Genomic DNA, 17442 nt, shown 5'->3' with positions numbered 1-17442 from the left:
GTAACTATGAGGATTTGCACTAGTAAAAGCTGAATCAATGTAACACAGAAAAGTATCAGTACTATACCTAATTCTACCATCAGAATAAGCTATGCAAAGTTAGATTAGTCTGATAGGAGATTTGAATGGGGTTGGTTATTTATATCAGAGCCAGCGCTGTGCACCACAGATGAAAATTCACTTCCGCAATCTCAAACCATTACCTTCCGCAAGTGCAAATTCGCAAACTTCTTGATATTTGCGGTTCCGCAAATGCAAACTAGAGGTATTTGTATCCCTTTCAGTACCATGGGATCAGTTTCATTTTATTCTGGATACCATTAGGGGATTTTATTAAGTTTAGGATGATATTTTCATAATCAAGGGGTTATAAATCATCTCTAGTTACTCATCCACTACAAATACCGGTATATCTCTATTTTCTCTATTCTGACTGACAATAAGTGACTATGAAGTTTAGAAATTGTCTGCAGCACTGAATGGGGTATAAAATTACATTTATAGTAAAACTAAAATATATGTTTTAAATATTATCATATTAGTATAACAGACTGTTTTTATTGCAAAACAAGGGTAAATCACTCAATGCTGGGATGCTGTATGGTCTCTCCACCGAGTGGCATGCCAAATGGTTTCTTGCACCCAGGAAACCATTTACTACACTGGGTGGTAACCATATAAGCAGGGTTTTTGGCTGGGTAAAGTGTCCCCCAGATTCCCCTATCTAAAATCACTGAATCATGACAAATGATTCAGAGAGATTTGGAGGGCCCAATACCTGCCCAGGGCCCCATCAAATGGGCAGATTCATATGGCCATGTGGAACGTGAGAGGTATGAATGAGGAGAGCAAGAGGGTGGAAGTGGTGAATGTGTTCAAGAGTGCGAGATATGCTGTGATGGCACTGTGTGAAACAAAGACTAAAGGGTGTGAAGTGGAGGAGTGGGAGGGTGTGAAATGTGAAATTTGTAATATTTGGCATGAATGGGCACGGAAAACGCAGGGAAGTTGCTTTGTTGATGAATGAGGTGCAGCAGAGTGAAATGAGAGATTACAAATGTGTCTGCTCAAGATGTATGTATGTCAAGTTCAAGTTTGAGAAGTTGAAAGTGGCTGTGACTGTAGTGTATGCACCATGTGAGGAGTGATTGTAGTGTATGCACCGTGTGAGGACAGGAGTGAGAGAAAGAAATACAGGTTTGGGGACGAGTTGGTTGAAGCAGTGGGAGAAGTACCTAGGAGCTATAAAGTAATCGTAATAGGTGATATGAATGGAAGAGTAGGCACTGGCCCTGATGATGACATAATGGGTTGTAATGGAGTACCAGGAAAAATGATAATGGGAACCAACTGAAGGATATGTGTCAGGAATGGAGGTTGTGCATTTGTAATTCTTATTTCAAACATAAAGATGCACATAAATATACACGGTACAGAGGGAACAGGGAACTTGTTGAAAAGAGCCTGGTTGATTACGTGCTTGTAGAAAGGTCGATGATGGGAATGGTTGCTGATATGAGGGCTGTGAGAGGACAATGTGGAGGTTTGTCAGATCATATGATTGTGGTATGCAAGATCTAGTGGGAGGAGTGAGGTGGACCAGGAGGGAGAGAGGAGCAGTCAGGGAGAAAGACTGAAAGTCGAGAAGCTGAGGATCAAAGAAATGGCAGATGAATACAGGACCAGAGTTGGGAAGGAGTTAGAATCAGTGAACTGGAATGAAATGGATCTGGACAGCCTGTGGAGTGCACATAGGGATTCCTTGGTTAGGAATGCTAACGCAATGTGTGGTGTGTGAAGCGTAACAGCAAAGAAGAAGGGTACGGCATGGTGGGATGAAGAGGTAAAGGGAGCAGTGGAAGAAAAGAGGAAGAAGTGGCTAGAGTGGTTACAGGAGAGGGGTTCAACTGAAATAAGAAATGAATATATTGAGAGCAAGAAGCACATAAAGAGACTAGTGAGGAGGAAAAAGAAAGAGGTAAATGATGATCTAGGAAGAAAAATGAATGCAAATTACTCTGGAAATAGTAAGTTATTCCGGAAAGAGACACGGAAATGTAGAAATGACGGTGGAAAGAAATGTGAAAGTGCGAAGAATGTACCAGGTAAGTGGTAGATTATTAACCCATGGGGATGAGGTAAGGACCAGATGGAAGGACTATTTTGAAAGCCTCATGAATGGGAACAGAGAGAGCAGAGTGGCTGTAAATATGATTGGTTTGGGGGGTATGCAGAGAAGGAATGCAGTGCCAGGAAATGTGACACTCACAGAGGTGAAGAACGCTGTGAATCGGCTGAAAAATAGAAAAGCAGCTGGGGTTCATGAGGTGTAAGCAGAGATGATTATGGCTTGTGGAGGGAAAGGAGCAAAGTGCTTGTTGGAGATATGTAAAAAGGCCTGGATGTGTGAAACTGTAGCAGCAGAGTGGAAAAAAGCTGTGATTGTACCCCTGTACAAAAATAAAAGTGAGTGAAGAGAGTGCAAGAATTATTGTGACATAAGTTTGATGAGTGTGGTAAGGAAGGTATGTGGAAAAATTATTATACAGAAAGTAAGAAAGAGATCAGAAGTCCTAGTGAGTGATGAACACAGTGACTTATGGAGTGGTAGAGGATGTGTGGATCAAATATTTGCGATAAGACAGTGGAGAAAGCTTGTGATAAAGATCATAAGGTGTTTATGACATTCATGGATCTGGAAAATGCATATGGCAAAGTGGACAGAGAAGGATTGTGGAAGATTCTGCGTATGTACGGTTTAGATGGTAAGCTGCTAGGTGTTGTCAAGAGTTTTTATAATGGTAGTGAAGCATGTGTAAGGGTAAATGGGCACCTAAGTGAATGGTTCACGATCGGTGTGGGAGTGCGACAAGGCTGTGTGATGTCCCCATGGCTGTTCAATATATATATATATATACTGTATATGGATGGGATGATGAGAGAAGTAAAAACATGAGTAATGGAGAGAGGGATGGCACTAGTAATGAATGGTGATGGATGGAATATCTAAAATTTGCTGTATGCTGATGATGCAGTACTACTTGCAAATACCGCACATGAACTCAGTAGACTAATGCAGTTTTGCTAATGTCTGTGAGTGTCGTGCCTTGAGAGTAAATGCAGAAAAGAGTAAAATGATGGTTACTGAGAGAGAAGGTGAATCCCAGTGTGATGTTACTGGGTACAGTGATAGAAAAGAGAGAAAAATGTGCAAAAGAAGTGGAAAGTAGAGTGACACAAGGATGGAAAGTAGCTGGTGCTATGAAGGCCTTGATAAGAAACAAAGTCTTGAGAGTTGCAGCTGCACTAGGCTTACATGAAGGAATGTTAGTGCCAGCTTTAACATATGGACGTGAGACTATGGTGTGGCATGAAAATGAAAAGTCAAGAGAAAGAGCAGTGGAGATGGAACTGCTGAGGACTATGTGGAGTACAGAGAGTGGATAGGATACAAAATACGTAATGTGATTCGTGAAGGATGTGGATGAGGAAGTCTGTGGACACCAGAAGTGAAGAGAATGTACTGACATGGTATAGTCATGTGGAGAGAATGGATAACAACAGAGTGGTGAAAAAGGTATATCTGAGCAAATCTGAAGGAGGACAGAGGCAAGGTAGCCCAAGGAGAAGGTGGACAGATATGGTGGAAGAGTATGTGAGGAAGAGTGGTATGGAAGTCAATGAGGCTAGGAGACTGACAAGAGATCAAGCTGGCTGGATGAATGTTGTGAGAAGTACCTGATCAGGGATCTGACTCCCCTTTTCAATGTGACAGCGTCCAGACTGACTCTATCGAATAAGTGTATGTGAGGCTACAGAATGTGGTGAATGTTTCTGAGGTAGCCTATCAGATAGAGCCAGGATTCTGGGGGCTTGAATGATGAGTGAATGGAAGAGTGGCCCACTGGATTGGGCAAACTTAGGCTGTCTGGACGTGCTACTCCTCACCCAGCTCTAGGGATGATGATGATTACACTTCACAGCTCACACTTTACAGGTTGACACACCATTCCACCTCTATTCCTCAGTTCTAAACTCCTCAGTCCTCACTCATCAGTCATAGTCTGACAGTTCCAACAACTGAGACAACTCCATCTTAAGCAGGTCCATGTTGCCCTTCATAACAACAAACCACTCAAAGTTCTCGGAGGTCAGGCTGGTTTGTGGGCAGGTTTGCGTTTGCGGAAGTACTTTCATCCATCCATCATCCAATCCTACTTTGCCCCATGACGAGCGTAGGAGCCAGGGGCCAGGCAGTTGGTCCTGACATTTAAGATGAGAGTGACCAGCCTCACTCATCCCTGAGTAGCATTACGTGAGCAATCAACCCCAACCACCCCTTGGATATAAACCTTCACTGGCTTAATCTGACTGGAGCGCAATAATTACCCACTAAACCACCAGGTGCCAAAATTTGGTTATATGGTTACCACCCAGCATAGTAAATGGTTTCCTGGTGTTCAGGAAACCATTCGGCTTGTCACTCAGTGTAGAGTCACCCTTAGGCAGATGGAATAGGAAAGAATGAAGGAAAGACGGAAGAGGGAGCGTAAAGTCACCCGTAGGCAGAAGGATGAAGAAAGACTGAGGGAAAAAAAAAAAAAAAAAAACAAAAAAAAAAACAGAAGAGGATGGAAGGAAAGCAGGATGAAGGAGAGGAAAGGGCAGACACCCGAGAGCAGCACTACATCGAGTGAGTGGATGGTGAGCGCCCCCACCACAAACGCAAAATGACAAATTTGCGTAAAATTTATCACAAACGCAAATCCGCAAATGAAATCACACTTCCGCAATTGCGGAATTCACGGTTTGCAGAAGTGATTGAAGAAGTGCCCAGCTCTGATCCGAGCAACGGAAAAAGTACTGGAGGTGTTAATATGGTAAAAATCTAGAATTTGCTTATGATACAAAATTTTCTTTCTTTACAAAATATAATCTGATTATCAAAGTAAGAGGTCCAAAGAGATATGGAAATATATAATTCTGAAGTTTTAAATTACGGTATAGAGTAAACTTTTGAATTACATGCAGTCAATGGACACAGAAATTAATATGGTTAAAATTTTTTAAGCTAATCAACTGTCTTTTCTACAAACATGTCATGTTTTTTTTAGTAAAGACCTCACTATAATGGACTAATTGGGGCTCAATCTATTCCGAAAAATGCGAAATTCTGATAAAAGCAACATCCAAACTTCCCCCTGCTTAACCGGACTTTATCCAATACATCAGACATTAGTCTGGATTGAACGAACGGTTTTTAAACTGTTTTCACTACCATTGCAGTACTGTACTGTGTTATAACTTCACTACATTAATCAAATGGTATAATATATATAATAAGCAACGTTGGGTCTGGTTAGTACTTGGATGGGTGACCACCTGGGAACACCAGATGCTGTTGGCATCCCTACGTGTCAAGTGGGGTTGGTGAAGGATTAGTGCCCCTCCCTGTAAAACAATTAACTCTAAGCCGTTGGCCACCCCGTTTGGGATACATGGCGTCTGGCAATGAATGAAAATGAAACCTGGTACCATACTGTACACTGATAAACGTGTCTTTTACAGTATTTACCTTATTGAGGTTAGCATAGCTGAAGTGGTTAGGCAGTCCAGACTGCTTCTGGCTTTATCAGACTTTTTCCGATATATAAGAATTTAGTCCGGTAGCTCCTCGATTCCGATAAAAGCGAATTCCGGTCTACTGAAGTCTGTGATATTGAGGTTTTACGGAGAAGGGAGATTTGCCAACACCTAGTGTTACCTTTGTCCATTTTCACATCCGTGTCTTAATGTGCAACCTACCCAAATCCAACTCAACTTAGTGGAAGCTATCAGTGGATGGGATACTCAAATATACTTACGAGTGTTTCACTGACATAGGCATACCCATGATTTGTATGTTGTAGGAAGGACAAGAAAAGGGGAATGCTGAGAAATCCCATTTCCTGTTTCACAAATCATGAGTTACAAGAAGAAAGTTCCATACACTACAGTATATTTTATGCTTCTTTTGGAAAAAAAAAAAAAAATCCTTTCTGCATGAACACATCTAAATTGCGACAGGGAAGCGATCATGATTTCATTTAAGTATCTTGCCGCTGGTTATTAAGTAGCTGCAACAACAAATGAAGCTAGGAGCTGGACAGTTCCCACACTCTTTTCTTACTAAGGCAGGGGTTCCCAACCTTTTAAGCACTGCACCCCCCTTTGGTCAGGACTGCATTCATGATGCCCCCCACCCGGGCCACCCCTCTGACGCCTAAACAACGATGCTTTTATCTGTTCCATATGGATGCTTAAGACGCTAGATGGCAACACCACATGTGGTTGCTTGAAATGACGATTGTGAAGTTTTCCTATCAAAGTTTCTTATTCATACATATCTTTGGGAATACCCTGTATGCATTTGAATGGCCTAGCTCTATGTTGAACTCTGATTACCCCACGCCCCCCCTAGCAATCTCAAATGCCACCCCAAGGGGGGCGCGCCCCCCAGGTTGGGAAACGCTGTACTAAGGAGTATCTATCTACCTATGAGGTGCTATCCAAAATTTTCCGAACTGGGATGGTAACGCCTAAATGGGATGTAGCAGTGTGATGCAGCTCTAAGTGGCAAGACTAATATGCATTGTGAGTCAGCGTGCCACGCGGTGCGGGGCTAGCTGGACATGGGGATTAGTGCTATTCATTTGTTTACTGTCAAGCACATGTCGTCAGGCAATTTTCAAGACAGATATAAAAAAAGGAAGAGTGAATTTGCATCAAATTTTGTGCGATTCTCAGGAAAAATCCAACAGAGACCTTGGCAATGAATAAACAAGTGTTTGGTGAGCAATCTCTTCGTCTGACACATGTGTTTCAGTGGCATGCGCAGTTTAAGGTTGGTTGAACATCAGCTGACGATGACCACACAGGAAGGCCCTCAACCAGCACAACTCCTCAAAATGAAGCAAAAAATTCAGCAGCTTCTCTATGAAGACTGACGTTGAATCATTCATGATGTTTGTGGGGAGGTGGGAATTGGTTATGGGACTTTCTTTTCTTTTTTTTGAGACAATGAATGGAGGAAAAACAAAGGAAAAAAAAAAATCCATGTGCCTAAAGGCATCCTCCAATCATAAAATATTTATAACAACCGGATTTAAATAAGAATGGATTAAACGTTTGTGGGAAGCAACTTCCAGGAAGTGAATTCCAGAGAGTAGTAGTTCTGGGGATAAATAAATTTTGATAAGCTGGGGTTCTGCACTGCAGGGGAGAGAGTGTAAGTTCATTTTTTTTTTTTTTTTTTATGTGGGGAAGAAGGAACCAAAGGCAATGAGCCCGCAAAACTGTTCCTTCCAAGAGAAAAACAAAATACAAGAGAGAGCCAAATTCAAGATCCATTCATTTCAAGATGCCTTGACACACTGCGTTTGAAAGACTGGAGATCATAGGCAGCAGGAAATACAGACAGAGGGAGACAGTTCCAGAGTTGACCTGTTGCATAAATGAAGGACTGGGAGTAACGGTTAACTCTTGCATTAGAGAGCTGGACAGAAAAGGGGTGAGAGTTTGCTGCTAGACGGGTGCTACGTGCCCACTGTAGAAGTGGAGGAATGCATGCAGACAGTTCAGAGGAACAGTGACTATTGAAGTAGCAATAGAAAAAAGATGCAACATTGCGGTGAAGAGACAGAGGTTGAAGGGAGTCAGTAAGAGGGGGAGAGTTAATGAGACGAATAGCCTTTGACTCCACTCTATTGAGAAGAGCTGTATGTGGGGAGCCTCCCCACACATGAGAGTTGTACTCCACACAGGGGCAGATAAAACCCCTGTATAGAGTCAACAATTGTGCAGGGGCAAAGAAGGAACGGAGTTGGCTTAGCTGCCCAAGTATTTCGGGAGAAAATGTGAAGGGTTGGCACAATTGAAGCAAGTTCGTCATAGCACTTACGGCAAAAATATCGGTAAAATAATGCTAAGGAAGCAACATCTCTACGTACCGATATTGGTAAAATAATGCTAAAGAAGCAATATCTCTATGTACTGATAATGGAGGAAGGTCCTGCTTAACAGCAGGATTATTGATTAATCTAATGGCTTTATTTTGAATTTTGTCCAACTGCCTCAATGCAACTGCTCCACATCCACTCCACAGTGGCGAACAGTATTCAATTTGAGAACGCACATGACTTTTGTATATTGTGGCCAACTGCTTGTCAGTGAAGAATTCACGAACTCTGTACAGAAGGCCAAATTTTTTAGAAGCATTTTCATAAGCAACGTTGGGTCTGGTTAGTACTTGGATGGGTGACCACCTGGGAACACCAGATGCTGTTGGCATCCCTACGTGTCAAGTGGGGTTGGTGGAGGATTACCGGTAGTGCCCCTCCCTGTAAAACAATTAACTCAAAGCCCTTGGCCACCCTGTTTGGGATGCATGGCGTCTGGCAATGGATGGATGGATGGATGGATTTTCAGCAAGGGATTTAACATAAGCTATCCAGCTTAGGTTGGTGTTTAGTGTGAAGTGTCAGAGGATTCTCACTGAAGAATTGGGCATATGCTACACTGCAGCCAAATTTGTCCCCAGGCTCCTGACGGCTGACCAAATGCAGCAACACTTCGATATCTGCACTGAGCTTCTTGGACTCACCTCAGAAGATGAAACCTTGTCGAGACCCCCTGTGACTTCTTTCTGTTCCCCAAAATGAAGATCACGCTGAAAGGGTGTCATTTTGATATCACTGAGGACATCCAGAAGGAACTGCAGGTGGTGCTCAACACTCTTGTTGAAAAGGACTTCCAAAGAGCGTTTCAGCAATGGAGGAAGTGTTGGGACCAGTGTATCAATGCCCAAAGGAATTACTTCAAGAGTTATGGCGACCAATAGGAGCTATGGTGAGTTATAATTTTTATAAAGCATTAGTCTGGAAAATTTTCGATAGCATCTCTTATCACTAGACACAACAATCCTGTAAGGGGTAGTCGTTTGTCTTTGAGTTAGTCGTTTTACGGGCAGGGGCACTAACCCACTTGTTGACACATAGGGAACAGGTATGGACTGCTTACAGTATGTGGTTACCACCTAGCATTGTAAATGGTTTCCAGGCTTGTTACTCAATGTACAGCCACCTGAAAGGGAAAGAATAATATTAAAAAGCGACAAGAAAGATGGGAGATACAAGCAGCAGCTAAAATTAAGCAATTGTAAAGGATGCTTACTTAAGGCAAATGGCTTAATACTGAGTGAATTAACTGGCAAGCATTATAATTTCAGTTAGGCTGATTCTGAAATACAGTAATACCAAACCCACACCTTGATTTACACATGGATACTACTAATCAGGTGCTTAAATTTGCTAATGACACCACAATTTTTGGTATGACATCGACATTACAGGAAATTTGTTCTATGCAGGATGACTTGGATAAAATGTACCAATGGTCTAAAGAATGGCAGATGTTGTTCAATGTGGATAAATGTAAATGTTTACACATTGGACATGGGAATATAAATCATACTTATATACTAGGAGGACAGGAAATTGCAAGTAAGGATTATGAGCAAGACCTAGGAGTGACAGTTCATAGATCACTGAGTCAGAGTACCCAGGTAGCCAAGATAGTGGCCGAGGCTAACCAAATTATGGAAATATCAAGAGAACAATAGACAACAGGAATATAACCAATATTGTACGCTTATATAAGTCTCTGGTAAGGCCACATTTAGAGTACGGTACTATCAGCAGGCTTGGAGACCTTACAACCAGAAAGATGTAGATAACATAGAAAAGGTGCAAAGAAGAATGACAAGAATGACAGACAGTATAAAGGAGCATCCCTATGAGATTAGACTGGAGAAGACTGGACTGATATCATTGGAGATGAGGAGACTATGAAGTGACCTAATTGAAGTTTTTAAGATAATAAAAGGTTTAGAAGGATTAAAGAAAGAAGACTTCATTATGGACCATGAAATATCAAGAGGGAACCTGCTCAAGATTTTCAAACAAAGACCACGACTTAATGTGAGGAAATTCTGCTTTTCAAGCGAGTGGTGGAAGAGTGGAATAATCTGACAAGCGAAATGGCCAATACAATGAACAGTTTTAAGGCCAAAATTGACCCACTACTTAGGCAAGTAGAGGGGCTATATATGAGCCAGCGCAGGCTTACTGCCCCAATCCTGACCCGACCACCTCATCGAGACTAACTTTGGGGTGGCCTTGGTAAGCTAACCATAACACATCTTTTGGTCCTAACATTGTCATTACATTAGTTATTTTTAGATCATGAATGAATCTTGCAAAACTTTACCAAACAGGCACATCAATTTCACCTGTCTTCTTACATTTTCACGTTCTTAACGAAAGTACCGGTAATTTTAGTACCGTACAATACACAACACATATAACTGTCTCTTGATTTTAGATTACAAAATGTATATAGCACAAACTTTACCTACTTTGTACATAAGGAAGCTGCCTGGGCACCCATGGCAGCTTGTTTATTGATGATCCTGCCAAACTAACCTAACTGGAGATCTTTGCCCCTTAGACCCTTTTTTAAGACTGCTGGATAATATTTACAAAACCACAACATCAAATTCCTAAGGCATAATGGCATCAATCAATTCATTGCAGTTCTAAATCAACTTTCTTCTCCAAATTAAAATTACAGTAAGATACTGTGGGGTCTTGAATATGCAGCTACACTGGCAGTTTGCTTACATTTCATCCATTAAAAGTCTATCTATCTATCTATTGCCAGATGCCTCAATCCCATTTGGGGTGGCCACAAGCAAATCGCCTCCAAGTCACCCTGTCCCCCGCCATTTCACTGCCCTGCTCCCAACTCACACCCACCTCTCTCATATATCTCTCCACCCCAACCCTCCATCTCATCTTCGGCCTCCCCCTCCCTCTTGCCCCCTCCACCTCACTCACATACACTCTCTTCATCAGTCTTTCACCCTCCATCCTCTCCACATGGCCAAACCACCTCAGTGTGTTCCTCCTAACGCTTCCTATCACATCCACATCCACACCACAACGCTCCTTTATCTCCTCATTCGTCAGCCTCTCTCCATGTGACTCCACAGGCTCCTCTTAAATAACTCATTAAAAGTGATGCTTTTTTTTTTTCTTGGTGGTATACAGTATTATGGTAATAAGCAGGATGCTTTTGTTTTTGCTGGTACATTATGGTTCTGATGCAGCAAATCAGAGGGCTGGAAGTGGGTCTGTCATGTGTTCTCAAATCTGAAATTAGTCAGGACAGACTCCACCAACAATTTGGGCAACATTGGAAATTGGTATGTTAGGTTCGAATAACACAGATCTATGTTAGGTTCATGCCTAAAATGAGTAGCTAGTTTTTGGAAGGTTAATGCCTAAAATGAGTAGGTTTGGGTAGCTTCATGCCTATTACGGTAAATTTTTAGAAGTAACCAACGTTTTCTTTTATTATTTTTAATGGTTTCCAATGCAAAATACTGTGCTTTAATTAGTTTTGGCCCTCATTTTGGGGAGAAAATCCCCCTTTTGGAATTTTGAGTAAGATTTCCAAAAGTGGGTTTATCCCACAAAATCAAGATCAATTAAAAACACACTATTTTGCATTAAACTAACCTAACCTAACCTAACCTAGGCTTAATCTAGGGCCTGACAGACCAAATGCACACACCTGCACCAGCCAATATAGCGCAACATTCATCCGTTACTGAGCGACAGCCTAACCTAAGCCACTATATGACTACCCCCAACAAAATTTGCTCCCCCAACTCAAACTAGGCTTAAAAGATAAGTCTTAGTTAGAATAGTTCAGGGACGTAATATAACGAAAATTGGTAACGTTGGTTACTTCTAAGGTTATACCCCTACTATGGCTTGTAATTCACTGTTTGCTTATTTTCACAAAGACACAAAATGTAGGCTGGGGTTAATGTTTCTAAAAGCTTAACACTACTGTACATTAGAGACCCCACAATATCTGGGTTATTTTGTATCTGTGGAAGAACTGTCACAAAAGAAAGTTGACTAAGAAATGTTCAACAAACTGATTCAGGTTATTTCTTAAGAATCTGCTTATTGTTTTGTAATTATTTACCCAAATTTTACCTACTTTAGAGTATTTTAGGAAGCTGCCTGGATGCTCACGGCAGCTTGTTCAATGACAATCCCACCAATCTAACCACTGGGGGCTGCAGCCGCTGCACACACCCAGACCACTTGCGATTTTAACCACCTAGGATTCTCAGTACACCTGAAGTTGGAAGCCCCTAATTTCTATTAGACCAAACCCTCTACCCTAACCTACCCTAATCAACGTAAGACTCATTTGAATAAGAAAATTTGGAAGATCTGCGCCCGTGTGGTAAAGTACGGTATTACCAAGAAGTTTACATCTGTGAATGAGAGCTTTCCTTAATTTTGTTCATTGATTCAGCAATATTCTCCACACACTGTAATACTACATACACAATTAACACAACACTAGCGCTGGAAGTTAAAATTTCTATCAAATCCACGGTAATGCGACAAAACTCCCCTTGGCAACTTATAATCCTACACATGACATTTAAATCAACTCCACTCTTGATAGTTTTAACCTGAAGGAGTTATGCATTTAATATACTATTCTGATATGGAAAGTAGACTAAGCTTTAATATTAAAAAAAAAAAAAAAAAAAAAAAAAAAAACCTTTACATTTCTCTGTCTACCCGAAATGTGTAAGACGATTAACACTGGAACGAATGCTCCAAAAATCTGAGTAACAACGTAAACAAATGGAGGAGGGAAATTCAAAAGGCTGGAGAGGATATGATGAACTCAAAAAATGAAGTGTAGTCCCAATATTATTAAGTACTTAAATTTAGTGACATTTTTAGTTTATTCTTGCAATTTAGTGAAGTATTTTTACCCTATTCTTGTCATCTCAAGATGATTTTATTTGCATGCTTATCGTGGATAAGTTTGTAGAGAAATAGCTCAGCGCTAACGTCGTTTGGCTCTTCGTCAGCGTATTATTCGCAAAGGCAGCAAACTGAATGAGCTCTTCAGGAAATGAAGTCTTCAGATCGTTGGGATAGACATCCAGTAATTTCTTAGCTGCTCTAGACAGCTCTTCAGAGGATAGCTTTGTCAGTCATCCGAAGCAGCCAAAGCTACCTGACATCAGTTCATACGCATGCAGCCGTTGGTTAAGAGAAGCTATGAACTGATCGATGACAAGAATGAAATTTAAAATGCCCGCCGCCGGACCCCCCACCCCGCCACCCCCCACCCCACCACCGGGCCACCACCACACCACCACCCCAGGAGGACACAACGGGGGGGGGGCTAGTGACCCAGGTCAAGAGGGTCACCCGTCCACTACTGACCTGAGCCCCTCTTCCCCGCAACTGCCTCGACACCAGGTGACCAAAGAACGGCAACGACCTTGCAGGCGGGACAACCATCGTCAGCAGTGGGGTGGGACTGAACAGGCTTCAGTCCCAAGTAACGTCTTGGCGACGGCCATAGTCGCACCCTCAAGGGCAGGAGGCCCAAGGCTACGGCCTACAGTGAGCACCAGGGCGTCAGTACCCTCAGCCACTTCAAGGGCAGGAGGCCCTAATGTGAGCACCAGGGCGTCAGTACCCTCAGCCACTTCAAGGGCAGGAGGCCCTAGCGTGAGCACCGGGGTGTCAGTACCCTCAGCCACTTCAAGGGCAGGAGGCCCTAATGTGAGCACCGGGGCGTCAGTGCCCTCAGCCACTTCCAGGGCAGGAGGCCCTAATGTGTGTACCGGGGTGGGGTGTCAGTGCCCTCAGCCACTTCCACGGCAGGAGGCCCTCACGTGAGCACCAGGGAGTCAGTAGCCTACCCTCAGCCACTTCAAGGGCAGGAGGCCCTAATGTGAGCACCGGGGCGTTAGTGCCTTTAGCCACTCCAGGGGCAGGAGGCCCTAGCAGACAGCTAGAAGTGGGTCCCAGGGCGAGAAGACCTGGAGCCACGGCTGTAACAGACCCAGGAGAGAGAGTCGCCTCTGTGCTTCCCTCCCTGTGTATAGGAGAGGACACGGTCTCCGTGGACACTGCCTCTCTCGTTCCCCTGTGGGAATTGTTCGTCACCACCCGGGAGTGTTGCTCCGGAGGTGTCGCCAGAGTGGTGGCAAAGTCCGAGACCGGACCTGCCTCCCACACCTGGGAAATCTCTGTCCTTTACAGGCACCAGACGGAGACGAGGCCGCAGTCCAACCCTGACGGCGTGTCTCCCAGCAGACGATTGCACCCCCAGGACCCCCAGGCAAGACCAGCAGACTACAGGCGAGGGCGACCCTGTCTCCCTCACCCCGCGGAGCCGCAGACGCCATGCCCGCCTCCTCCAGCTGTTTGGCCCCAGTCCCGAGGGCCACCTCTCAGGTCGAGGCCCCCAGACAGGAGGGCCTCCCTGCACCCCACCAACGAGGCCCCGAGGTAAGGGCCTCCCCTCAGGTCGAGGCCCCCAGACAGAAGGGCCTCTCTGCACCTCACCGACGACCAGGACTCGGGTAGTGACTCCCCTGCGGGTAGTGTGTTGCCCATTGCAGGCAGAGTCCCTCAAAGGCCCTCTCCTCACGCCCAACGACAGAGTGTATCAAATCCAGGAAACACGGGTAAATAAGTGACGCCCCTTATACCGAGAATAAGCCAGGGGAAAAGAACAGTGAACAGTGACAGTGAGACTAATGTAAAACCAGTGACAATTGTTATTAATTCAAAAGAATTCCATACCCAGCAGAACAGAAAAGTACTTAGACCGCCAATCATAGAAAGTAGAGTAATTACACCTGCCCCAGAATAAAAGAACTTTCCGTAATTGTGAATGAAGACCAGGGTGCGCAGGAGATTCAAAAGTCTGTGTATAGTGCCGCCGCGACCAGGTGACTGTGTCGAGTGTCGCGATCCGCACCCTGTGTTCTCTATAGTAGTATTTCCCTCACGGACTCTTAACCTTGTTTATTCCCCTTGTTATCAAGTGCATATATGTTTTGGTTTTAAATGAAATACGGGTATCTCCATATATATAACTAAAGACATTGGTATACATGTATCACACCGTGTGTTAAGTGCAACTGTATTTTGTGATATCAAAGTCTAACTCTGTGTCCCTGTATCCTGTATCTTAAATATCACTCTGTGTTATATTGTAACGGTTTAGAATTAAGGCAATAGATGTGTTAAGGTATACTGCCTAGTTTTTATGTCCTGTTCCTTTGTTGGTGCTTTGCTTCCGGTCTAGAAAGAGGATCCCGCTCAGTCGCTAGTGTTTTTAGGACGAGGAGTCGGCCTAAAAACACTCAGCATAACAAAATCCTCTGACAGTGACATTAAGTGATCAAATATGAACGCTTGTTGGCGGCTGGCACCGGCTCCAGGGCTGCCAGATTTCAACGGGGGTATATAACCAAATTCTTTAATTTTCATTCCCAGATTCAGTTTTTCATTAATAATAATAATAATAATAATAGTAACAATAATTTTTTTGTTTTTGTTTCTCAAAAGCGCCAGTTCTTCCATAGGGAATTCATAAGCACTCGACAGACATATACATTATTTTTAGTTACAAGAATTGTGACAGCTTTCATATACAATACATACTTCATCAGTAAAATATATATATATATATATATATATATATATATATATATATATATATATATATATATATATATATATATATATGACAATAATTAAACCCTATAATCATCCGTCATAGTACCTCTCTCCAGGTCATAGCATTTTGAAAAAAGAAAGGCTTTCAGCTGTCTCTTGAAGGATTCAGCAGAAAAGAGTTGTCTCATGGACAATGGCAATCTGTTGTATAATCTAGGGGCTCTATAGCCTACACAAAAGAACGATCAGAGAAGGATGACTGGTGAATGGTTCCTGGCTCGTCAAGACACAAGGAATCATCTTCACTACGTAACATCACACCCGGACGTGCCAATGGGAGTTTTAGCAATTCAGCAAGATCTTCGGTTCACCAAACTTAAGAACCTTGAGTGTAATAAGACACAGTTTAAATTCTAGTCTTTACTGGTAACCAATGCAGTTTGGTTAGGCACGGGGTTGTCGAGGTTTTCGGGGGGGGGGGAGCCCAAAGAGAGGCCGTGCTGCCCTGTTCAACACAGACTGAACTTTTTAAAATGCTCGCCGCCGGACCCCCCACCCCGCCACCCCCCACCCCACCACCGGGCCGCTACCACACCACCACCCCAGGAGGACACAACGGTGGGGCTAGTGACCCAGGTCAAGAGGGTCACCGGGACACTACTGTCCTGAGTCCCTTTTCCCCGCAACTACCCCGACACCAGGTGACCGGAAAAAGCCAGCGACCTTGCGGGCGGGACAACCATCGCCAGAATTGGGGTGGGACTGAACAAGCTTCAGTCCCAAGTATCGCCTTGGCGACGGCCATTCTTACAACCTCAAGGGCAGGAGGCCCAAGGCAACGGCCAGAAGTGTGCACCAGGGCGAGGGGGCCCTTATCCACTCCAAGGGCATGAAGCCCAAGGCTACGGCCAGAAGTGTGCACCAGGGTGAGGGGGCCCTTATCCACTCCAAGGGCAGGAAGCCCAAGGCTACGGCCAGAAGTGTGCACCAGGGCGAGGGGGCCCTTATCCACTCCAAGGGCAGGAAGCCAAAGGCTACGGCCAGAAGTGTGCACCAGGGTGAGGGGGCCCTTAGCCACTCCAAGGGCAGGAAGCCCAAAGCTACAGCCAGAAGTGTGCACCAGGGCGAGGAGGTCCTTAGCCTCTCCAAGGGCAGGAATCCCAAGACTACAGCCAGAAGTGTGCACCAGGGTGAGAGGACCCTTAGCCATGGCTTTAGTATACACCGGAGAGAGAGTTGCCTCTGTGCTTCCCTCTCCACGTACCGGAGAGGACACGGACTCCATGAATCCTTCTCCTACCTTTTCCCCCTGTGGGAGCCCTTTGTCACTGAAATGCGTGGCTTTGGCGGACACACATACGGTACTCCGGAATATTCCGGAGAATACCATAGTATCCCCGACAACGAGGCGAACCAGAAACAACGGAGTTCGCCCACAAGAATGCCGACACCCCCACTCGGACCCCACGGGGTAGCCGCCACCAGCCACCACCACACCGGGCAACAACAACGTATGTCAGCCCGGGCCATGCGCCCCTGTGACATTCAACCACCACGCCGCCGCCACCGTAGGCAAAAGACACTACCTTCGCGTGGCGGAATCACCGAGTTAGCTAGGGGTGGAGTCAGAAACAATACTCCAGGCAGCGCCCCTCAGGTAGAGACGATCTATGGTCGCTCCCACAGTGAACAGGCAGAGATGATCTATGGTCGCTCCCATAAAACCCTGGTAGAGACGATCTATGGTCGCTCCCATAAAACCCCGGTAGAGACAATCTATGGCCGCTCCCATAAAACCCCGGTAGAGACGATCTAT

The 17442-nt window shown here is 44.3% G+C and overlaps 1 protein-coding gene across 1 annotated transcript in view; it reads right to left on the bottom strand.

The window, feature by feature from the left end:
- LOC145407513 (electron transfer flavoprotein beta subunit lysine methyltransferase-like) overlaps window positions 1-16836 on the bottom strand; it is a 108433-nt gene extending 91597 nt beyond the window's left edge. The window contains exons 1-3 of the mRNA XM_080278437.1: window positions 16731-16836; window positions 13778-13882; window positions 8642-8853 (exon numbers count right to left, since the gene is read on the bottom strand). Of these exons, the coding sequence (XP_080134563.1) occupies window positions 8642-8853; window positions 13778-13882; window positions 16731-16836 (423 nt within the window). The remainder of the gene's footprint in view (window positions 1-8641; window positions 8854-13777; window positions 13883-16730) is intronic.
- Between the last annotated feature and the right edge of the window lie 606 nt (window positions 16837-17442).

Source organism: Coenobita brevimanus, chromosome 73 (genome assembly GCF_032717465.1).
Source record: "Coenobita brevimanus isolate Jiangsu-jjx chromosome 73, ASM3271746v2, whole genome shotgun sequence".
Classification (NCBI taxonomy): Eukaryota; Metazoa; Arthropoda; class Malacostraca; order Decapoda; family Coenobitidae; genus Coenobita; species Coenobita brevimanus.
This window is presented reverse-complemented; position numbering and strand designations above follow the sequence as displayed.